The 24,825-nt window shown below is 51.2% G+C and overlaps 1 protein-coding gene across 1 annotated transcript; it reads right to left on the bottom strand.

Annotated features, from left to right (window-relative positions):
• Positions 1–6,617: 6,617 nt before the first annotated feature.
• On the bottom strand, positions 6,618–24,018 carry NCF4 (neutrophil cytosolic factor 4). Its single transcript, XM_077168717.1, has 10 exons — positions 23,788–24,018; positions 18,914–18,998; positions 18,278–18,431; positions 15,936–16,006; positions 12,839–12,966; positions 11,703–11,760; positions 11,027–11,125; positions 9,334–9,464; positions 8,834–8,899; positions 6,618–6,976 (listed from the first exon to the last, which is right to left on the bottom strand). The coding sequence occupies exons 1-10, from the start codon at positions 23,817–23,819 to the stop codon at positions 6,781–6,783; spliced, it is 1,020 nt and encodes a 339-aa protein (XP_077024832.1). The 5' UTR covers positions 23,820–24,018; the 3' UTR covers positions 6,618–6,780.
• Between the last annotated feature and the right edge of the window lie 807 nt (positions 24,019–24,825).

Here is a 24,825-nt window from a genome sequence, read left to right as displayed (position 1 = left end):
CTTGTAATAGAATGATCTGTTCTTTGAATGCTTGGAAGATCTCACCCATAAAACCATATGTGCCTGGTAAGGCAATACCACTGCTTGAATTTATTGAATAGCTAAAGGAAAATTCCTGTTTCTAGGTCTCTTGATTTACTTTTAATAAATTATGCTATTCTAAGTATTTATTTTGTTTAAATTTAAAAAACTGTAGATACAAAGCTTTTGATGAGTTTCTTAATACCTTTTAAATCTTTGCTTGATCTATAACTATGATTATTTTTCATTCCTAATACTGTCATGGTTTTTTTTTCATTTTGTTTTGTTTTATCATCTCCTCTCTTTTTGTTTTCATGGATCTTGACAGAGTATTTCTAAAGAAACTATTTTTGGCATTGTTGATCTTTTCCATTGTATTTTTACATTGTTAATGACCTTTAGTTCTTGCTTATCTTTGTTATTCTTTCCTTCTCTTGAGCTAATTCTATTGTTTTTCTTTCTTTTTTTTTTGCTAATTTTTAATTTTTGAAGCATAGTTTACTAACTTCCAGCTATTTTCCTTCTTAGGCACTTTCTGGAATGCTGTATTTGACAGAAAAGTTTTTTTAAATCCTCACACATTTGGACATTTTTAAACACTTCTGAATAACTGATGGCTCAAAAAAGATGTCATTGAATTTAAAGATACTTACAATTCCAAAGATGATGACAATAGTACATATCAAAATGTGTAGGAAAAGGCAAAGATGGCATTTAAAAGAAAATTAAAGCCGTTTGGATTTCCTTGTATCACTGAGCCAACAGGGAGAGAAAGAGTCACTGCTTTGGTTGGGGTGATTGCGCCTTCTTCTTGGGGGAATTAGGTTTCTGTTATACAAAGAAGTCAGGGAGGACTGTCTTTTTTCACAGGAGTGCCTCTTACTCTTCTTTATTCATTCATCCTCATCAATGGGAAATTGAGGCTACCCAGCAAAGACAAGACTGACAAGGAATGACATCCCATAAGAATGAAGTTGTGGGTCACCCCACCAAATAAAAACCCCTATATGGCCAATGTACTGGCAGACAGTAATTGATATCTGAAACTGGTGGTGCAAGAAGTTAGCTAAGATAATCACTTTAGGATCCGCCACCAGCTACAGATGCAAGGACTTCTAACAGCTTTGGGTATCGATTTTCTACGCACACACATACACACACACACACACACACAACCCCACACCCCCTACTCTATGTGAAAACTACCTGTGACAGAGAATGTTTTAGGTTTCAGGTAGGAGTGTGTCTGTGTTGACTGCACCCTGCAGTGATACTGTAGCTGATCAGTCTTCCCATGTGCTCTGCCTTAGAGCCATGGAATTTTCACTTGGATGAAGGACAGCAGTGGATGGTGAGGGAGTAAATGGGTGGACTGTGCCAGATATCTTAATTTGCTACCCATATCTACTCTGCACTCTTCACCCTGCTCTCTGCCTGTGCTGGTGCAAGGCTATTGTGTGCCCTAGAAAAGCCATATTCTTTTTCCTAGTCAAATCTTGTGAAGGTAGACTTACTGCTTGGGTGGAATCTTTTTGATTGAATTGTTTCCATGGAGATGTGACCCACTCAGTGGTGGATGCGACCCTTTGGGTAGATGGTTTCCATGGAGATGTGTCTCCACCCATTCAAGTTGGGTCTTAATCTGCTGACTTTAAGAGGGAACCATTTTTGGAGAAAGCTTGAGAGCCAATACAGACAGAGACTATTGGAGATGCAGAAAGAAAATGTCCCCAGGGAAGCTGTTTGAAACCAGAAGCCAAAGGACCAGCAGACACCAGCCACGTGCCTTCCCAGATCAGCCTTTCTTGAGTCAAGATGTCTTTACCTGGATGCCTTAGTTTGGACATTTTTATGACCTTAGAACTGTACACTTGTAACTTCATAAATTCCCTTTATGAAAGCCAACCCATTTCTGGTATATTGCATTTCTGGCAGCTTTAACAAACTAAAACACTAGCTTAAGAAGGTGGATTACAACAGCCTAGTCCTATGGCTTACAGTTGGGTTTGGCAATGCCTCCAGCCCCCTACCAGAAAAGAAAAAAAGAGAGCAGAAAGAAGGGGGAGAGGGAGGATGCGATATTTATTTCCCCGGTTCCCTCCCTGCAGGGTTACTCTGGGCTGTGTCCACAGCCTAGAGTATTTGCCTTTCAATCTTTGTTTTAACTCCTTTTTTATTGCCCTCCTGGGCTGGCCAAGATCTCCATTGTTGTTACTGGCTCCAGTGGGGCAATAATGGACATTCTTGCCTTCTTCCTGATTTTAAAGGAAATACTCCTAACATTCTAATATTTTCCTGTCAAGAATGACGTTTACTTTAGCTTTTCTTAAAGACAGCCTTTATCAGATTAAGGAAGCCCCCTTTGTTCCCAGCCTGGAGATCGGGGAGGGACTGGGGAGTTGCATGTACATTCACACATGTTCGTGTTTAAATCATAAAGGATCTTGAGTTGTATCAAATTCTTTTCTCCAATTCTGTTGGCTTTTTTTTCTTTAATTCTTGTGTAGTGAAATTTATGTATAGATGTTTAAATGTTAAATCTCCCTTGGATATTTGGGTTAAATCTATTGCAGACATTTGCATGATTTTTTTCAATACCCTACTGGGTTTAGTTTACTAAAATTTATATCTATATTCATACGTGAGATTGATTTGTACTTTTCATTACTTGCATGGTCTTTGTATGTTTAGAAATCAAGATTATTCTGGCTGTAGGGATGAGATGGGAAGTATTCTCTATGTTCTGGAAGATTTCTTGTAATAGAATGATCTGTTCTTTGAATGCTTGGAAGATCTCACCCATAAAACCATATGTGCCTGGTAAGGCAATACCACTGCTTGAATTTATTGAATAGCTAAAGGAAAATTCCTGTTTCTAGGTCTCTTGATTTACTTTTAATAAATTATGCTATTCTAAGTATTTATTTTGTTTAAATTTAAAAAACTGTAGATACAAAGCTTTTGATGAGTTTCTTAATACCTTTTAAATCTTTGCTTGATCTATAACTATGATTATTTTTCATTCCTAATACTGTCATGGTTTTTTTTTTCATTTTGTTTTGTTTTATCATCTCCTCTCTTTTTGTTTTCATGGATCTTGACAGAGTATTTCTAAAGAAACTATTTTTGGCATTGTTGATCTTTTCCATTGTATTTTTACATTGTTAATGACCTTTAGTTCTTGCTTATCTTTGTTATTCTTTCCTTCTCTTGAGCTAATTCTATTGTTTTTCTTTCTTTTTTTTTTTTGCTAATTTTTAATTTTTGAAGCATAGTTTACTAACTTCCAGCTATTTTTCTTCTTAGGCACTTTCTGGAATGCTGTATTTGACAGAAAAGTTTTTTTAAATCCTCACACATTTGGACATTTTTAAACACTTCTGAATAACTGATGGCTCAAAAAAGATGTCATTGAATTTAAAGATACTTACAATTCCAAAGATGATGACAATAGTACATATCAAAATGTGTAGGAAAAGGCAAAGATGGCATTTAAAAGAAAATTAGAGCCGTTTGGATTTCCTTGTATCACTGAGCCAACAGGGAGAGAAAGAGTCACTGCTTTGGTTGGGGTGATTGCGCCTTCTTCTTGGGGAAATTAGGTTTCTGTTATACAAAGAAGTCAGGGAGGACTGTCTTTTTTCACAGGAGTGCCTCTTACTCTTCTTTATTCATTCATCCTCATCAATGGGAAATTGAGGCTACCCAGCAAAGACAAGACTGACAAGGAATGACATCCCATAAGAATGAAGTTGTGGGTCACCCCACCAAATAAAAACCCCTATATGGCCAATGTACTGGCAGACAGTAATTGATATCTGAAACTGGTGGTGCAAGAAGTTAGCTAAGATAATCACTTTAGGATCCGCCACCAGCTACAGATGCAAGGACTTCTAACAGCTTTGGGTATCGATTTTCTACACACACACATACACACACACACACACACACACAACCGCACACCCCCTACTCTATGTGAAAACTACCTGTGACAGAGAATGTTTTAGGTTTCAGGTAGGAGTGTGTCTGTGTTGACTGCACCCTGCGGTGATACTGTAGCTGATCAGTCTTCCCATGTGCTCTGCCTTAGAGCCATGGAATTTTCACTTGGATGAAGGACAGCAGTGGATGGTGAGGGAGTAAATGGGTGGACTGTCCCAGATATCTTCATTTGCTACCCATATCTACTCTGCACTCTTCACCCTGCTCTCTGCCTGTGCTGGTGCAAGGCTATTGTGTGCCCTAGAAAAGCCATATTCTTTTTCCTAGTCAAATCTTGTGAAGGTAGACTTACTGCTTGGGTGGAATCTTTTTGATTGAATTGTTTCCATGGAGATGTGACCCACTCAGTGGTGGATGCGACCCTTTGGGTAGATAGTTTCCATGGAGATGTGTCTCCACCCATTCAAGTTGGGTCTTAATCTGCTGACTTTAAGAGGGAACCATTTTTGGAGAAAGCTTGAGAGCCAATACAGACAGAGACTATTGGAGATGCAGAAAGAAAATGTCCCCAGGGAAGCTGTTTGAAACCAGAAGCCAAAGGACCAGCAGACACCAGCCACGTGCCTTCCCAGATCAGCCTTTCTTGAGTCAAGATGTCTTTACCTGGATGCCTTAGTTTGGACATTTTTATGACCTTAGAACTGTACACTTGTAACTTCATAAATTCCCTTTATGAAAGCCAACCCATTTCTGGTATATTGCATTTCTGGCAGCTTTAACAAACTAAAACACTAGCTTAAGAAGGTGGATTACAACAGCCTAGTCCTATGGCTTACAGTTGGGTTTGGCAATGCCTCCAGCCCCCTACCAGAAAAGAAAAAAAGAGAGCAGAAAGAAGGGGGAGAGGGAGGATGCGATATTTATTTCCCCGGTTCCCTCCCTGCAGGGTTACTCTGGGCTGTGTCCACAGCCTAGAGTATTTGCCTTTCAATCTTTGTTTTAACTCCTTTTTTATTGCCCTCCTGGGCTGGCCAAGATCTCCATTGTTGTTACTGGCTCCAGTGGGGCAATAATGGACATTCTTGCCTTCTTCCTGATTTTAAAGGAAATGCTCCTAACATTCTGATATTTTCCTATCGAGAATGATGTTTGCTTTAGCTTTTCTTAAAGACAGCCTTTATCAGATTAAGGGAGCCCCCTTTGTTCCCAGCCTGGAGATCGGGGAGGGACTGGGGAGTTGCATGTACATTCACACATGTTCGTGTTTAAATCATAAAGGATCTTGAGTTGTATCAAATTCTTTTCTCCAATTCTGTTGGTTTTTGTTCTTTAATTCTCGTATAGTAAAATTTCTGTATAGATGTTTAAATGTTAAACCTCGCTTGGATATTTGGGTTAAATCTAGTCACTGGTTCTAGAAAGGTCATTGGTTCTCTCAAGGTGACTTTCTCTATGCAACTCTTTCCTTCCAAGTTTTGTAAACACTCCCTCCCTTTTTTCCTTTGGCCCCAGAGACAAAACATGTCCATAGTGCTATCTCTGGGATATTGAACTATTCCTTGCGATTCCCTACGTGCTGCTTACATCGTTGTAAATAGTCCCTTTATTAAACCCTCCTTAATTTATCCTAATTTGAGGATGCCATGTTTTTACCATTGGATATCTGATGATGAGTCTGGAAAATGCTACTAGTGGGGGCTGGGTGGGCAAAGGGAGCCCAATCCTCTCAGTCATGCTTGCTTGGAACAGCACTTCCACACCCCAGCATGGATGGGGGTGGGGAGTGGATAAGAGCCACTGGTAGCCTTCCTCTTGCCGAGTGAAGCCAGAGCCCAAGTCTAGGCACCGAGGAGAGAGAGAGAGCACTCATTTTCTTGGCTGCACCTGCCCAGGGTCGGGTTTTATCATATAGAACTGGGAGTAGCAGATGGGAGCAAGTTGTGCCTCAAATGTCATAGACTGCCCCTGTTCTTACTGCGATTGAGTAGATTTTCTTGAATAAATATTTCTCCATTTTCTATATGTCCTTAGAACATGTACAGACTTTAAATGGTTGTTTGTAAATAACTTCTACCAATTAATGGCTTTTTAGCTAGGGGGAGGGTCTACTATAAGATTTCTGGAAGTCCCACCTATTTAATCTTGATGAATTAGGAGAGAAATAGTTTCAGCTCATAGAAGAAGGTCCCGTCATTCTGCTCCTCCTTCTCCCCGAGAGGACCAGGGTCATCCCCTCCTCTTCGTTCTAACAGTGGGGACAACCACCAAGTCTCCCCCTGCCCTGCACAGAGCAGCAGAGACAAGAGGGCAGAGGAAGCGCTCCCAGCACCCACTGCACAGCGGGGAACGTGACATTGGCCTTGGCCTTGGCCTAGCCCCAGAGGACACCTGGGAGCAGATTATTATTTAAGGCCCGTGACCAGTTAAAGACGAGGGTAACAGTAGGATGAAAAGAGGCAAAAGAGAAGCGGGCAACAGGGAGAGGAGAGTCACATGGGCTTCTCTGCCCTTTGACAGGGAAGGGAAGAGAGGGGCTGGATCAGAAGTTCAAAGCCAGGGCCCCCTTCCAGATGGCCCTCTGCCGAAGGTCATTGAAGGCCATTTCACTCCCTCCCCTCTCCTCCAAAAGTTACTCCTTCCACAACCCCGGTCCCTTAAGGTAAAATGATCCATTTAATTCAGAGATGAGGTGTAGAAACAGAGAGAGCACAAGCCAAGCTCGGCGGGGCCACCAGCAGTGGGACGGGCCTGTCCGGCCTGTGCGTCCCGCCGTCCCTGAGGCCTGGCGGCGCTTTGCTGGGGCCTCCCTGCCCGGGCTCAGGGCACCGTGTTGTAGACGCTGTAGTCGCCCTTCTGGGTGACGTGCAGCTTCCAGGGGAAGAGGCGCTTCTGGGCGGGGAGGCCCTTGGCCTGCCTCACCATGAGCCCGACGTCCTCGTCCGACAGCAGCCGGACCAGGTCCCCCTCTGCGTCCCGGTAATTTAGGGCGATGTCCTCCTTCTGGAACTCTCTCCTGGAGGGGAAGGCCAGGGAGCCAGGATTAGCCAAAGATCCCGGGGGGGGGGGGGGGGGAGGGGGGAGCCAGGGGACTTGGGCCTAAACACGGAGGCCCGAAGAACGGGCAGAGGGACTTTTATGGCCTAGAGCTAAGAATTAGAGAAAGTCAGGAAACTGAGACCTAAAGGGGAGAAGGAATTTTTTACAATAAATGAGTAGCCTCCCCTAAAATCCCTTGGGTATGGACATGCTGGAGACCTGTTGTGGGGCAAGAGGAACCAGTTGGGCAGGAGAGAGCTGTGTGTGCAGCTATTGGGGAACCCTTTTTTTTTTTATTTTAATGGTTTGCACTAGTAAAGGCTTTATTTTTTCTCACATAACAGGAATTCTGGGGGTGGACAGTGGCTGGTGTTGGCTCAGTGCCTCTGGTATTTGCAACTTTCCCGATGCCGCTTAAGGTTTTTTTTTGTTTTTGTCCTTGTTTTTAACTTTTGAATTGTATAATAATACGTACATACAATGCAAAGAAAGAAAAGAGCAATAGTTTGCAAAGCATTCTTCAACAAGTAGTTACAGGACAGATCCCAGAGTTTGTCATGGGCTGCCATGCCATCCTCTCAGAGTTTTCCTTCTAGCTGCTCCAGAATATAGGAAGCTAGAAGGAATACATATTTTTTATCATCACAATCTACTTTTTTTCTCTTTTTTTTTCTGAAAAATAACATATCTACAGAGAAGCAATAAATTTCAAAACACAGGACAACAATTAGTTGTAGAACAGATTTCAGAGTTTGGTATGGATTACAATTCTAGCTGCTCTAAGATACTGGAGACCAAAACAAATATCAATATAATGATTCAGCAAACACACTTGTTTGTTAAACCCAACCTTCTCTGTATAACTCCACCATCACCTTTGACCTTTCTCCCACTCTTTAGGGGTATTTAGGCTATGCCCATTCTAACTGTTTCATGTTGGAAAGGCTGTCAATCATATGGGGAAGGGAAACGGAACTAGCTGATGCTCTGGAGAGGCTGGGTATTGGGGAACACTTTTAAAGTCTTGGCACTGTCTATTGTGGGCCTCCTCGTACCTTCCTGGCAAAAGTCAAAATCAATCTGACCTTTCTACAGGTCACTTGGCAAAATGAGTCAGAAGCTCAAAAGACTTGCAAACTCTCTGATCCTCATATTCTTCTAGAAAATTACCCTAAGGATATACTCAGTAAAGTCATCAGGCACAGGAACAAAGATGGTCATCCTGGCACTGCTGTTAGTAGATAAAGAAGAGAAGATAACCTAAATAACTACAAAACTTTGTAACTTAGTTACAAAACTAAGAAGCTATGTCAGTGACGGTGCATTCAAAGACTGTTTCCGTGCAGTTGATTAAAGTATTATCTGTGTGTGTGTGTGCGTGCGTGTGTGTGCTCAAGCAAGTAAGTGAACATCAAATAGCAAGTGGAGCAAATATGGGGTGATTTCACTTCTTTATACCTTTCTGTGATTTCTGACATTCTTTAGATATTACTTTTATCCTCAAAAGAACTGTCCACTAATGAACTGCATCTTGGGAGGTAGTGAGTTCCCTGCTGGCAGGGCCTCCAAGTCCAAGTCCGAGGATTTTTCAGCTGGAGGGACTTGGGCTCTAGCTGTGAAGCTGCACACACCTAGGACCTCAGCTAAGTCCCTTTGCCCCTCTGCAGTTCCGGGGATGGTTTCTAACCTGGGAGTGGGGATGCCTACCCCGGGGCTCAGTGGCTGTGAGTCAACAAGACTGCAGAGCAGACGATGAGCAACTAGGACCCCAATATATCATATTTCTCCCCCTGGGCTCGTCTCCAGCCCTGCCTCCCCACCCTTGCCCCCTCACCGCATGAGTTCCAGCAGGTCTTTGAACAGGGGGGTGCTGCTGAGATCTTCCTCCACTGCGATGTCCCTAAGGGGGCAATGGGCAGGGGTGAGGGGGCATCAGGCTGCAGGGGGCATCAGGAGGGGATGAGGCGGGCCCGGCCATGCTGGGCCTGGACCGCTGGCCATGGCTGATCTGGAGTGCAGTGGGAGCCCGCCGCAGGCTTTTAAGTTGGGGAAGGACACAATGAGATTTGGTTTGGTTCTCGGTGCCAGGAGTTGGGGGTGGGGGGAGGGGAGGTGGGCAGGAAGGTAGTGAGGGGAGGTGTGGGGAATGGACGAGGGGGAGTAGAGATGGGCAGGAGTGCAATGGCAGATGGGCGAGGGTGGTGGGGTGGACGGTGGACAAGGAGAATGCGGAGGTGGGGCGCGAGCAGAATGGTGGTGGAGTGGGAGCGGGAAAGGGTAGAGATGGTCGGAGGTGGGGGGTGGGCAGGCCCCTCCCTCCCAGCAGCCACAAACTTGATGGTGCTGATGGTCTCTTCGTAGTAGTAGCAGCGCAGCCAGTTGGTGGGGTCATCTTCCTCGGAAAAGTCCTTAATAATCTTCACAAAGGAGAGCGGGAAGATGCCCGTGGCGCCCCGGAGCGTGCCCTGGAGGAGCGAGCGGAGGGGCTGGGGGCTGGAACAGAGGCCGCCGTGCCACACTTAGCAGTCCCCTGCCCTTTCATAGATCTGGGGATCCGGGCCTCCTTACCTGAGTTCACCCAGCTGTCCATCCCAAGATTTACCTTTCGGTTCTAAAGTGGGTCAAGACCCGAATTGATCTAGGAAGCTGTTTTCACCTCATTCACTCACTCACTCACTCATTTAGTCCATAACTTCTGGAGCACTAGCTGTATGGCAAGTTCGGGGCACAGGTCAAAGCCCCTGCCCTCCTGGGGCTTCCATTACAACCGAAGGAGACAAGGCTTTAACACTCTGCAGTGAGTAAGGAGCCTCAGATGGAGTCAGATGGTGGTGGTAGGTGTTAAGGAGGGAAGTAGGACAAGGGAGGGAGGAGGCAGGAGAGCAGACACTTCCTGGCGCTGCTTTACCCAAGTGGTCAGAATCCTGTTTCCCTAGCCCAGCTCTCTCTTAAACTCCAGCCCCAGCCTCAGGCCTCCCTGTGTCTTGTGCATTTTCCCCTCTTCATCCTCAGAAGAGCCCCACAGAAGACATACTTTTTACTCCTCATTTCACAGATGTGTAAAGTGAGGTTCAAATTGCCCCCCTACCTGTGGGTCTCCTTCCACTGCCTGAGGACAGAAGTTAGCCAGCACACTGATACATAGAACTCTCCAGAAAACAGGAAGGCCACATACATTTCCTGTTTCTGAAGAATAACTTAGAGATCTCCTTCCTGAGTCGGGGCTTCAGGATCGGGGTCAAGTGGAAACTGCTAGGTGGGATAGACCAGTCATCCTTTGCTCCCTTCCTGCCCCTGGACAAAAGGGTCTGTCTCTGACCCACCCCACCCCACCCCACACCCACAGTGGAGCTGTCTCAGCTCGCTCTCCCAAGGGCCCTCACACAGGGCATCCTGTGGGCCAAAGGCTGGGCACCCACCAGTCCATTTTGCCCATACAGGACCTCTATGACAAACGGTCAGTGTTATCTCATTTACAGAAAAGGAAACCATGGGGTTGAGCAAGTTTCCTAAAGTCGCAAAGCTGGTTAAAAACATGACTCCTATCAGGCAGACTGCAGAGCTCAAGCTCTCAATTACTATCTTTTCTTGCTGCCTGCAAGATAAGCAAAGCTATCCTCATATTATAAACCAGTGACTTTCAACCAGGGGTGATTTCTGGTCCTCATGGGCAAATGTCTAGGGATATTTGATTGTCAAAAGTGGGAGGAGGGGGGGAAGGCTGTGAGCAATTTACAAAGTACAGGACAAGAAAGTATCTGGCCTCAAATGTCAGTAATGCCAAGGCTAAGAAATCCAATTATAGACCAAGAGATTAAACTCAGTGGATTAACCGGCTTGCCCAGGGTGACCCATTTGTTGGAGTCAGAAGCAAAGGCAAGTAGGTTAGCCCCAGAGACTCCTGCCCCTGCCACGCACCTGTCTCCGCCAGGGTTTTCTCACACTGCCCACTCCCCCATCTCTTTCCTGAAGCCTTCCCTGGACCGTCCCTGGCCTCGACCCCCACCGGCTGCTGAGATGGCCTCACCTCTAGCCAGTCTTTGTTGATCCGACTGAGAAGGAAGATCACGTCTCCAGTTTTGAAACTCAGCTCCAGTTTGCTGTTTCCAGTGAAGTCAAACAAGGCCTGGGCAACAGAGCATGGGAGTGGAGTGAGGGAACCAACACTCCTTGGCTCTTATTGAAGTGCTTTATGTACTTCCATATCCCCATTTTACAAATGAGGAAACTGAAGTTCAGAGAAGCTACATGACTTGTCTGAGGTCACCCCATGTGTTAGTGGTGGAGTCTGGATTTGAACCCAGGTCTCCCTGACTCTAGAATGCCTACTCCTTCCAGCTCAGGACTGATGAGCATGGAAGGGAAGGGAAGCACACTCTTGGCCCACACCCCCTCCCTACCCCCAGGCCTCACCAGGGGCTTCCCAGGTGCCCATAACCCTTAGTTCCTCTCTTCGGGCCCAGCCAGGCCCTGGGTCAATGACCTGTGAAAGGTCACTGAGTGAATGGATGCCTCTGCCCGTAGGTGCTTGCCACACTCCCTCCCTCTCCTGACTCAGCATTAGAGGCTTTGACCCCCTAGATGCCCCCTCCCCAGCACCGTCCCAGGCACACAGCTGGGGCCCAGCAGGAGGCGCTCATTAGTTGCCCCCTGGAGCAGAGGCTGCTGGCGGGGCCAGAGGGCCTGGCCTGGGCCTAGGTTACCTCTGCTCGTGGAGCTTCCAGGCGGTCAAAGCCGGGGCCTTGTGGGGTGACGCTCTTGCTGTGAAGAGAGAAGAGGGGCTTGTCGGCCCACCTGAGACCCTCAGGGCAGGCTCCCTGCTCCTGCACTCCGAGGAGCCCCTCACCAGGTGTGGGAAAGGCTGGGGGTGGGGGGGTGGGGAGCGCGTGCTAACATGTGCAGCTGCTCAGGCTCCTCTCCAGCCTGGTCCTGATGGCCTCAGAGTGCGCGCCACCCCCATGGAGGGGAAGCAGAGCCTCAGAAATGGGGTGGGGAGAAGTTTAAACATTTGTTTAGTGCCTACAACTTGCCCAAACTTTCACATTAGTTTTTTCTTTGCATCCCCACAGCCAACCTTTGAGGTGAGATTTATTATTCTAACTTTTCAGTTGGGGAAACTAAGGCTTAGGGGGCAGCAGAGCTGGGATTCTAACCCGCGTCCTGCATCCCCTGTGGGTACTGAGGACCCAGGGGACCCTGGCCAGGTTTGCTGGAAGGGGGGGGGGGGGGTGCTGGGAGAGCGGCCAGGGGCTCCGAACACCGTTCCTGCTTTTCCTGAAACTCCTAGCAGCTGAAACCCCCGCTTTGGAAACCCAGCACAATTCCAGCCGTTTGGATTTTCTGATGATTTCCTGTGTCTGGAGGGGGTGGGAAGGGAGCGGTAGGCGCCACCTTCAGGTCAGTGTGATACAGCAGGCGCCTCAAACGACCCTGGGAGGTAGAACAAATGAGGGATGTCCCCCCCCCCCCCCAGATGCTCAGGGAGCGTTCATTGGTTGAGTGACTCTTCTCTCCCCCGCTCTCGCCCTCAAGCAGTCCCCACGGTCCTGTGCCACCAAACCTTCCCTGATCAGCGTCCCAGCCCTTGTCCTTGTCCAGTCCTTACTGTCACCCACATCAAAACATGCCCCACCCCACCCTCCAGGCCCTGCCCTTGGTTTTCTAAGCTCACCTAATAAGCCAAACCTTCCTGGAGTGCTCAGGGGCAGAGCAGACCTGTGCTCCTGCTCTCCTCCCGGGGAAGAGGGGTGGCTCCCCAGGAGCCGTCCCGAGGACAGCCGCCTCCTGGCGAGGACGTGGCCCGGGCTCAGGCTGGGTAGGAGGCAGGGGCGACGCTTACACTTTGCGGGTGCGTGGGCGGAGCCGGCGGAGCGCCTGGGGCACCTGCTCCGAGTCGTAGGGCGACTGGTAGAAGAAGATCCTGACATCCTCGTCCATCAGCACCCAGATGGGCAGGCTGAGAAGGCTCTGCATTTGCGTGGGGCGGGCGCGGCGGTCAGCAGAAAGGTCTGGACTTCCCAGCCCTACGGTCCAGCCCATCCTCCTGCTGCTGGGCCCCCTCTCCCTACCAATGCAGATGTGCCCGAGAACAAAAGCACGAGGGCTTTTTGCTGTTGTTAATTTTATCTTAGCAAGTTGAAGGAAATGTTTCACAAGCTTTGCCCCTTAGTCCAAGGTCGGGAGGGAGACAACTGAATTGAAAGCAGCTCATTTGGAAAGGACTTACAGGCCTCTAGAAATGACAAGCCAGGTGATGGCAGGTGACATGATGTGATAATGACAGTGTAAGCACTGCCCTACCTGCCCCCCACGTTTTCCCTCACTCCATTTCACAAGAGCCTGGTGAGCTAGGATCAGAGACATGAAGACACCTGCCCAGGCCACACAGCTAGCAAGTGGCAGAGCTGGGGACACCCAGAGCCAACTGCTGTGAAGGTGAGACAGTAGTGAGAAGAGGGACCCCCCCAAAACTAAATTAACAACAGTTGGTGACATTATGACCCCCAAAAAAGTGCTTCCTGATACTTTATCTCACATGGCGGTCAAGGAAACTAGGTTTGGAGAAGTGGAGGGTCTTGCCCACAGCAGCAGAACTAAGAAGTGGTGGGGTCGGAACTCAAGCCTGGTCTCCTCACCGCGCTGGTCACGCCCACCACACACAAACCCGAAGGCTGTGTTTATAGACTCGGAGTTCTCAGACCCTGGCAGGGTGACCTCACCAGGCTCTGAACTGCTCAGCTCCCCACTGGGACCAGGGTGGACGGCTTGGATGTGACATCTCCAGAACCACCTGGAAGCCTGCAGGGAATCCCGAGGGGGCGGCAAGATGGGGAGGGCCTGGGAAATTCCATCCTGGAGGAACTGGATGCAGAACCCAGAAAAGGCCAGGCTGAGGGAGCTGGGTGAACTTTCCCATGGGGCAAGAGGCAGCCCAGAGGGGTGCTGAGGGCACAGACACCCAGCCGGGCTGCACCTGGGAGGGAATGCAAGCCCTGCCACTCACAGCTGGGTGACTTTGGGTAAGTGTGCCGCCGTTTCCTCATTGGCAAAATGAGGATAATATTGCATCAGCCTCATGGGATTGTATAAGAATTAAATAAGTGAGTACGTGTAAAACATTTAGAATAGCACCACGCATACAGCAAGCGCACCATCAATGCTAGATAGCATCGTTATTTTCATTGCAATATAGAACAGTGGGTCAGAGGACAAACCCCGCATTCACACAGATGTGAATTCAAATTCTAGCCCTCCTTACCTACTTGCTCATGAGTGACTTCACCTTTATCACCTTTGCTTCCTCATTTGTAAATAGGGGTAATAGTATCCAACTCACAAGTCACTGAGGGGATTAAATAAGAGGGTTTATTTATCCAGCAAATGTATGTCTTAGTTGCCAGTCAAAGCATCCCATGCAATTCCAGTTGTGAGCATGGATATATCCTTCAAGAAGAAAGGGGTGAGAGCACCAGTAGGTGGAAGTTACAGGGAATCAGGCTTTTCTGGTAGATGTCCAACAAAGAGACAGGCAGCCTGGGTCAGGAAAGAGTGAGTGGTAATGAGCTCTCTGTCATCGGAGGTGTGCAAACAGGGGATGGAGTTGCCAGAGCAAGAATCCCCATTCTGACTGATCTCTGGGCTTCTAGGAACCCAATCTGATACAAACCTATAGAAATAGAATCTTCTGTCTTTAGTTGCTAAGACCAGGGCTGCTGTTGGTGTGAGAAGAGCCCAGGCTCTGCAGCCTCTGCTCTCTCCTTCCCTACAGAGCCACATCCCCTCTTTTCCAGCCCCACCCCAGGAGGGTGGAACCACGAGTCAATCTGAGCAAACAAGCAATTGTCACAGTGCCCCCTTAAGGGGAGATGCCTCCAGTGCTGGAGTCCACAGGGCTTCCCTGCTTACCTCTTCCCTGTCCCACCTAGCTCAGAGCCCAGGATTCCCGCAACCACTGGAGACAGCAGGCCAGCCATTGCCTCCCTCCTCTTAGCTCCTCTGCACTCCACTTGCCCCAGCACCAGAAGTCATAAGCTCTCACATTACAGGAGCTGATCCACAGGGGGTAGGAAGCACTGCGCCATGTCATAGGTGAGAAAACCAAGTCCTAGAGAGGATAGCCAACTCGCACCAAATCACCCAGCCTGTCAACATAGGAGTCAAAGCTGGAGACTTGTAGCACAGTGCTCCTTACCCACGAGAGTCAAAGAGGAGGTGGAGCCCTCAGTTGCCTGTGAAGACCCTCTGGGTGATGAAGAGTGCTTCCCTCTCTGACTGCCTAAAGGTACCATCAACTTTGACTTGTATGCCTCTAGTGCTGGGCCACTCACTACCTCATGGGAAACACAGTCCCTTCCTTGGACACCTTGATTAGTGAAAGGCCTTTCCTGGCCTTCCTGGTTTTTCCCTTAAGATGCTTCTTCCTCTGTGCTCCCCTCTCGTAGGGAGGGTTTGCAGATTGGGGAAAACATAAGGATGTCTGGCCATTCGCAAGGGCAACTGGAGTCCAGCCTGTACCCTGGAGAGGGAAGGCTTTGGCTGAGAAGGGGATCTTTCTCTAGTTCACACAAAGGTGCTGTAAGAGTGAGTCATGGCCCCAATCAGTCCATGCCCCCTTTACATAGCCCATGTTTCTTTGCTTTGTGATTTTATGATCCATATAAAAGTGCCCACTGGGCAGCGGGTGTCTGAATACCTGGCAAGGCCTTGGAGCACCAAGGGAGCAGCTGGTGATTGAAAGTGAGCCTCCCTGTACCTGTCTCCATGTACCAATCTGGCCGGGGAACTCTAGGACCACATGCTCTTCCTCTCCCCAGGACAGACATTCAGGGATTGGAGATGGAGCGGGGCGTCTCAGATCTGGAGAGTCAACCCAGTCCCCAGGGACGGTCCCCGGGCCAACCCTGCTCCCAACGCCCGCAGCAGGGCCCCGCTGATACCTTCATGTAGGCGTTGAGGGCTGGGATCCGCGCCTCGGCGATCTCCTGCTTCACTCCCACGTAGACTTTGGCTGGGGGGAAGCAAAGAGCTGTCCTGGGAGCCTCACCCAGGAACGTGGCTCCCAGGCTCAGGCCACCCATCCAGGCAAGGAGTGGAGCCCATGCCACCAGCTCGGGCTCTGCCCCTGATTGTTCCAAGGTGGCACCTTCTCGTCATTTAAGTCCCTGACCTCCCGTCCGGAATGGCCACTCAGGCACAGCCCACCATCCAGCCTGAGCTCTCTGAATTGCCCTATCTCCAGCTCCTAGATACCTTGTTTAGTTGTTTGTTTATTGCCTGCTCCTCCAAACACACACACAGAGGGGTCTAAATGCCAAAAGAGCAGGACCTTTGTCTCTTTTGCTCCCATCACCTAGGACAGGGGTCCTCAACCCTATGTACATGTCCCAGTCGCCCGAGGGGCTTTGAAAAATCTCAGTGGGCAGGCCCCACCCCAGAGCAAATAAATCGGAGTCTCCAGGGTTTGAGTCACCACAGTACTTTTTAAATATCACAAGGTAATTCCAGCATGCTGTTAAAGTTAAGGCCGTGGGTTTAGAGCCATACCCAGGCCACGCCCATCCGTGCTGATGGATGCACGAACAATTCCTCAAACACAGGACAGAGAAGGGGAACTTGACCAAGAGACAAACGTCCTCTACAGGGGCCTTCAAGCAGGGGCCACCGGTGGGGCTGTCCACCCAGGAGTCAAGTGTGAGACCCATCTTTCTCACGAGACCACGAGACAGGCAGGTGCGGATGTCTGCTGGAGGATAGAGGGTAGCATACATGGATCTGGGCTAGGGGTAGAGCCAGAAATTTTGGAGCTCCTAGCAAGGTGGCACCGAAGGCAGGGATGGGTCAGATGGCCTGGACGAGCGATTGGAGACAAGACAGAGGACAGCGGCAGTACAGAGAATGTCCACCTTGAAAGGAGCATCCAAGAAGGAAGATTCTATAACTGAAGAGTTGGAGGAGGAGCCAGAAAAGTTGGAAGGGAATCAGGAGGCATGGGTGCACAGCAGTGAAGGGGGAAGAAGGCTTAGGGGTGGAAAAGGTGGGTCCACAAAGACAAGGCCTGGACTGTGCCCCAAAGGCAGAATGAGGTGGTCATGGACCCTGGTACTGAGAGGCATTTCGGGGGTGCATTAAGAGCTGAAACCAAGCTGAGGGGCTGAGGAGTGGAGAGGAGATGAGAAGACAAGACAGAAAATGAAGATTTATTGTGAGTGAAGGGGAAAAGAGGCCCTTGGAGGCTCTGGGGACCTGTGAGATCGAGGGAGGCTGTTACAGGAATGCTTAGTTACAGCCTGTGTGTTTAAAGACAGAAGAGAATGGAGCCTGTGCAGCTACTTAAGAGAAGGTGGGGATGGGGCGGTGCAACAGTGGCTCAGTGGCAGAATTCTCGCCTGCCATGGCCAGAGACCTGGGTTCAATTCCCGGAGCATAGAGAGAGAGAGAGAGAAGGTGAGGATGCAAAGAAGACGATGCAGAGGCAGGAGGAGAGGTTAGCTTGGAGCAGGGGACACTGCATCCTCTGCCACCCAGGGAGGGAGAAATGGACAGGGGCAAGGGAAGGGGCGCATCATGAGGAGTGCACAGCCGGAGCTGTCCTTTCCTTTGTGGCAATGCGGAGTGGGAATTATGTCATTTGCTCAGAAAGAGTGGAAGAGGGGGCTGGAGAGGGGGGTTGGAGCTTGAATAAGGGAAGATCAGGAGTGGTCCCAGGCTTGGGGTGGGACCACAAATGGTGCACTGTTTGGCCTGCAGGACTTGGAGGGGCCTCTGAGGTGACCCCACTTAATCTACACCTAGCCAGGGCCCTAGCGGCAGGGGCGGGAACCGAGAAGCCCGAGCCTCGGAACTGTCCATGGTGCGTTGGGACAGAGTAGGGGAGGGAGGCTGGCGAGGCTGGGGGCCAGCGGGGAGGGATGGAAACTGAGCCTCTGTGTTCAGCGGGGACACTGGAGTTGCCGTCCCTGAAGGAGATGGTCAGAACCGCGGCCTTGGGGGTGGGTGGCTCATGCAGGGCGACTGTAAAGGTCACTGGAGTCCAGGAGGCCGGAGCGCTAGCGGTGGAGGGCCCGGGGTGGGGGGGGGGGGGGGGGGGGGCAGAGAGCCGGCGCGGCCGCGGCTGCCCGGAGAAGGGCCGAGGGCTGCGGGAACGGTTTTCACTTGGAGTCAAAATAGAAGCCCCAAGTCGTATCAGGCAGAGCTGGAAGGACAGACCGACACGGCTCCATCCTGGGGCAGAGGGTTGCCCAGCTCTGCGGGCAGCAGGGCGGGGATCCCAGCGGCCTACCTGGGAGGGTGGGCAGGCTGCAGGTCAAGGGGTTGGTCTTGTTCTCTGGCCCAAACCGCTCCTCCAACTTGGTCTGCAAGGCATAGAACTGGCGGTAGCGGCGGTAGATGAGGTACTTGGTTCCCCCTTTCGTCTTCACCTCGATGACAAAAACCTAGGGAAGTCAGAGGTCAAGGGGCAGCCTCAGAGGCCAGGAGTAGCAGCTAAGAGGCGGGGGGTGGGGGCGGTAGTTCACAGGCCAGAAGGGTGTAGGTTCAGAGGTCAGAGGGGGCAGAGCAGGAATCCCCAGCCTCCGGCCATGTCGGGGCCGGACAGTTTCTTGTCAGTGGGAAGGTGGGGCTGTCCGTGTTGGCGGCTGTTTAGCGGCATCCATGGCCACTGCCCACAACATGCCAGCAGCACCCCCACCCCCACCCCATGGGGCCTCCGGCCTCCAGGCAAATGTTCCTGGGGAATGGGGTAGGGGGAGCAAAATCATCCTGGGGGAGAGTGGCTGGGATAGAGGTTAAGAGATAAGAGAGGTGGAGGTTCGGAGGTCAGAAGGTGAAGGTGCAGAGGTCAGAAGATTGGCGGTTCAGAGATGAGAAGGATGGAGGTGCAGTGGTCAGAGGGTGAACATCCAGGGGTCTCTCTTACGAAGTGACTGGTAAAGCCTCTCTTCTCTTCGATGTCGGCGATGTTGGCTGAGATGGGAACGTCATCGGGAAGCTGTTCGAAGTCACTGATGGAGGACAGAGGGGAAGAAAGCCTGGTTATCACCCACCTGCCCAGTGGGCTGTCTTGGTGTGAGGCCATGTGCAAAGCCAACCAATCCTGCTCCCCAGCCTTCCCTCGCTCAGCACCCTCATTCGGGACTAACACCGGGTATTCAGAGAGCAAAGTCCTGCCCTGAGGGTGAGGGCTTTGGAGATGGGTCTCCAGGTGGGTAGGCATGTTAGAATCTAACGAATTGCTTTGCAACAGCACTGATGCATTCAGGGGTAAGCCCCTCCTCCGTGCCAGGCTCTGACCCAGCCCCTTTGTTCACAGGGGTAAACAAAGTCCACACACACCCTGAGCAGAATGCTGTGGGATCCCCAAAGAGAGATGGGCTAAGTACACCCAGGTTGGAGAAATCCTTACAAGGAGGTGACCTGTGGGACGGCCTTCCAGCCAGCAGGAACAACATATGCTCAGGTTCTGAGGCCTGGAGCCCAGCATGATCTGAGACTGAATAGGCCGATGAGGGAACAGTTCGAGAAGATTCTCCAGCCCCAAGCCAAGAGTTGTCTACGGGCAACAGGGAGCCATGCTGGGCTTCAGAACAGAGTCAAATGCACAACGGTCCCAGCTTTAGGAGGCCGATGCTGGCAGAATTATGGAGAGGAAAGGGAGGGATGGACAGGAGGATGGACAAGGCCAGCATGGACTTCCCCCCTCCCCCATTATGCTTGCATTGAAATCAGATGTGATAGCTGGACTTGCAGCAGCCATATTGCATACCTGAGGCAAAACTATAAAGAAGGCTAAAGGAATCTCTGGGCTGTGAGTCCTGAACTCGCTGAGCTGTGAAACAATTATGACCGACCATTGAATGTCTCATTATGTGAAAAAAATAAATGTCTGCTTGCTTAAGCCACCATCAGTCCCTCTGTTCCCTGCAGCCTATTGTATTTACAATGAAAACACTACCAATTTGTGAGTCATTTCTGAGTTACAATCAGCAGGATTGGATGTGGGGTGAAAGGAAGGTCAGTGTCAAGTGTGATATCCAGATTTCTGACCAGGACAGGGGGGCGGGATGGAGTTCATGGACTCAGATCTGGGGTATCTAATTATACACGCCCAGCAGGAAGCTGGTGTGTGTAGCTCTGGAGCTCAGCAGGGCGGGGGGCTGGCTGTCGGTAGGAGTGGGAGAGGAATTGCCGTCTGCTTGGGGCTTGTGGTTTAGACTTCTAGAGAAGAACAATTGATGATCAAAGAAGAGGGCCGAGAGGGGGCGGGCGGAGGAAGCGCAGCTGGGGCCACTGAGTCCAGCCACTTGTGACAGATGAGGGACCGAAGCAATTGTGATTCTTCTGTTGTTGTGATTGGGAAACTGGGAGTGGGGGGGCAGGGAGGGGTGTACGGAAAGAGGAAGGGAGGGAGCCTTGTCCGAGGCCTCGGGAGAAGTCAGTTTCAAGGTCTGCACGACCTGTGCCTCCACTCAGGATCTTGGGCTGCGTCAGGACTCAGGGGGCTGCACCGGGCTGGGACTCCAGGTGGCGGGGAAAGGTGACAGAGAAAATCCCGCACCACCCCCAGGGCAAGGCAGTGGCTGCTGGCAACCTCCCCACTCACCTTCCACACGTGCCCCTGTGATGACACCCTTGGCAGAGGCTTCCTGCTCCACTTTCTACTCCCCGCTCCCCACCACCCCTCCCCTCCCCCCACCCAACACTGAGCACTTCATTTGCAATATGCTGGGGGTGGGGCCGGAGGGACCCAGAGGGTGAGGAAAGGGGCCAGGCAGGGTGCATAAGAACTTCTACTGCTGATATTTCCCGAGTGCCCAGCACACCCCAGGAACCAGTCTAAGACAAGGGAGGAAATTGAGGCACAGAGCAGTGAACCAACTTGCCCGAGAAGGGTGGGGAGCTGGGATCTGGGTGCTGGCTCTCGAATTTTGCTCCCCACACTGCTCCATGGCCTCTGAAATGACAATCACAATTGAGCTGACCCCGCGCTCAGTGCATTAGGACGTGGCCCCTGCCTTCTTGGATCTTCCAGCTGAGTGGACAAGTCGGACAGTAAACAGATAACACAATTGAACAGGTCAGCACTGCTAGGAAGGAAAAGCTCACAGTGTTTTGAACTGCAACACAATATGGATGTGGGTGATGCACGTCCTCTCAAAGAGTCAAAAGCGCATCGGGCGAGAGAGCTCAGAGCAGACACGTGGGACATGATGGGTTACACATTGCCAGAGAGGGGAACAAGGGTCTGCCTAGACTGAGGGTGGCCAGGGAGGACTTCCTGGAAGAAGTAGCGCCAGTGGTGAGCTGAGCAAAGAAAGAGGAGCCAGCCACAGGACAGCGGGAAAGGCATTTTAGGAGAGGGAAACCAGGGCCATTGAGTCAGAGCTAGTCCAGGGAACTGTTGGCTGAAGGGAGTCGAGTGTGGCTGGAGCACAGAGCTAGAGGCCGGACATGATGAGGCAGGCAGGACCTATTCACGAAGGCCTTTGTGCCTCATAGAGGGGCTTCGACTTTCCCTAAGGTGGTGGTGGCAAGGAAGCAGGGGTGAGGGTGGGATCGTCAGGGATGGACATGGTCAGACTTGTGCAAAGCGGCCTGGGCAGGGCATGGAGCCATCCTGCAAAGCTAGAGCCCCCATTCCTGCCCTGCCATGGCCAGCTGGAGGCCTCAGGAAGTTTCCTCCTCCCTGCTCTCTGGCTCCTTCCTTTCCTCTGTAACAAGGAGCAAGAGGAATGCGTACAGCTTTGGGTGGCCGTGAGCTCACATCCATAACAGATGCTACCCTAAAATCTCCCAGAGAGCAGGGACTCACCACCAGGGCTCAAAGCAGCACACGACATGTAGTAGGTGCTCAATAAATGCCACGACCTCTGTGTTTTAGCAAATCTCTCTGGAGGGCGGCAGGAGACCGGCTGGGCTGCCTACAGAGGTGAGGTTGGAGGCTGCGGCAGGGGACCGAGGAGAGCCGCCAGCACAACCGACAGTCCCCTTGAAGGGGTGTCTCTCTTGGAGGCTGGTCTTTGCCCAGCTCCTCTCGAGGGGATGGCAGCGCAGGGCCCTGCCAGGTGGGGATGCTCGAGGCTTCAGACAGGCTGTGCTATTCGTGGAAGAGCTGCTTTCCAGCCCAGCTCAGAGGGTCCGAGGGGTGGGAGGGCAGTTAGTTCAGGTCCGTCCAGGCACCAAGTATACAGAAGGCGCTCAAACATGGTCAGGGGAACTAGACTCACTGCCCCTGCGGCCGCGCTATCCATCTTTGGTCATCTCGGGCTTCTGGAAAGTCCTGTGATGTGAAAACTGTCACCTGCGGTGGGGGACTTTGCCTTGGCCCCAAGCAGAATGAATCTAGGGTCCATTTCCAGAGAAGGCGCTCAAGGCACAGGGGGACCAAATGGTCCCAGAATCCCACTCAAGGACCCCCGCAATGGGGTGGGAGAGGGCAACCTTTCCCCTTCTGAGGCTAACACTGGGCAGGGAGTGGGAGGGAGGGAAGACACGGTCCTGCCGGTCTGCCCCTGGCACCCCATCCCTGCCCTTGGACCCCGAGAATCAGGAAGTGCCACCAGCTTCCAACAGCTGCTGCTTCCTGAAGGTCTGTGTTCACGTGCCAGGCCTGACCCAGTGGAGACCTGTGGGGAGGAGGGGCTGCAATCTGGCTGAAGCCCCCGCCCACCCTTACCGTGCTGGCTCCCACCTCTGAGCACCCCTTCTGATCCCCCCTCCCCACCCTCACAGCCTGACCTGCTTCATTCTGACGTCCCACCCCAGCTCCCACTTCCAGCTGCAGCTTCCACCCTGGTGTCAACCAGCCTCCCCCCATCACAGCGACCCTCCAAGTCTCCCCGCGTGGCTAGCACAGACCCTCTCTTTCTGTTGTCACCCTTCTCCAGTCCAAGAAGGCAAGAGCCAAGCCCTGTTTCCTCACACCCTCACCTTCCTGCCCAGCTCGCAGCACAGCGCTTGTGACCAAAACATTCAGAAGCTGCTCGCTGAGAGACGAGGGGAGGCTATGGCCAGCCAGGAGGCCGTGGTCTCAGCCCTGACCTCACCACCCTTGGGGATCAGCATTCTCACCTGTACAATGACAGGGTTGGACTGGAAGGGCCTAGGGATTTTTTTTTTTTTTTTTTTTTTTGCAGCTCAAACATCCATTCATTAACTCAGTCAATAACATTTGTTGCCCACTTTCTATGTGCAGACACAGTGGTGCATCCTAGGAACACAGCAGTGGCCAAACGGACAAAATCCCTCCTTGAGTTTGTTACTATTGGAGGGACAGTGGCAAAGAAAATAATAACAGATGAGTAGATGGTAGAGTGCCCATAATTAAGGACTATGCAGAAAAAGGAAACAAGCTCAGAGAGTGATGGGGGATGGGAGGAGGCATCCGGGAAGGCTTCTCAGAGGAGGTGACATTTGTGCTGAGTCTTGAATAAAGAAGGAGAGCAAGCCCAGTTCTATGCTTCTGTTTGAACGGAAGATGAGAAGCCATTTGTGAACACGAAGCAGAGCAAGGGGTCCGGGCCCGGGACCCAGGATGCCTGAGTTCCTGTCCAGACACTGCCTGGCTGGGCAAGTCACTCCCCCTTCTCTGAACCTTGATTTTCACATCTGTGTCTGGGGGAGGTAAGCCGCATCCCAAAGGTTCCTTAAAGCTGCCCTGAGAGTCTGTGTTTCTGGGTATTTGGGTTCTGACTCAACCCAGCCTCTTAGGGTTTGCAGAAGGGCCAACCTCGGAGCCTCCAGGTCTGCCTAGACCAGCGAGGGGGCCCAGGGAGGGCAGCGCCCACCACTCACCTCTCGGCCCGCAGCTGCTGGGCCAGGGCCATGGCGGCCGGCGGTGTGCAGAGCCGGTGGCAGAGGGTCTCGCCTAGCCAGGCCCAGGCTGGGTTTGTCTCTCACTTCCCTCCAGCCACCCTGCAGCTGGGCCTGTGGTCCTGGGAGTCCCCACCCCAACTTCTCTCCATCTAGAGGAAGCTCCTCCTCCAGGCTCTCTCTCCACCAAGCTAGTGGGTTCTACTTCCTCTTAGCCCAGCTGCACAACGAGTGGGGAAGTGTCCCCACTCCGGAACTGGTTTTGCAGGAACCCACTGACTTGGGGGCTTTGAGAACTTCCGTGGTGTCAATCCTTGGTGCCAAACCCTGGTGGGTGGGGCGTCTGAAAATCTCATTCCATCAGAGACGATCCGGGTGCTGGCTCAGCCACAGGGGGCCGTGTGGGCTTGAAGAGTTACTTCCTACCCCCTGGCTCACCCGATACCCTGCACACTCCCTCAAGATCAAGCCTTGTGCAAGCTCTGCCCTATGCCTGCAATGCTGGCCTTACCTTGCCTGCCAGCCCTCAGCTCAAAATGCTACCACCTCCAGGAAGCCTCCCTGGTATCCCCAATAGCATTAGTGCTCTGAGAGACTTCATGCTTACAGTCCCCTCTGTTGTATTAGAGTACGCAGGTCACTCTATACTCCCGTCTTCCCCTCAGCCCAGAGCTCTGGGCCATACCCTCCTATCCCTAGGTCTCCAAGCCCAAGCCTGGCAGAGCCAGCCCTCTCCACGGAACTGCCAAGCACAGCATGCATCACATTATAAACCTAAGCATGCCCCTTCCACTTTACTTTTCCCTGCCCTGCCCTGCCCTGCTATTGGAGTGGTCGAACTCTTACCTGCCCTGACTGCCCCCCAGGTCCTGGAGGCCCCTCTCTTGAGCTCCTTTCCATTTCTAGAATGCCCCAAGATGTCTGCGCCTCAGGGCCTTCCTGAAGACTGTTCCCTCTGCTGGAATGCTCGTTTTCCAGAGGGGCCTACCCTAACCCTAAATTACACCTTCCTTGTTATAT

This window comes from Tamandua tetradactyla, chromosome 7, assembly GCF_023851605.1.
Source record: "Tamandua tetradactyla isolate mTamTet1 chromosome 7, mTamTet1.pri, whole genome shotgun sequence".
Lineage (NCBI taxonomy): Eukaryota > Metazoa > Chordata > Mammalia > Pilosa > Myrmecophagidae > Tamandua > Tamandua tetradactyla.
The sequence above is the reverse complement of the archived record's forward strand: the minus strand, read 5'-3'. Positions and strand labels throughout refer to the sequence as shown.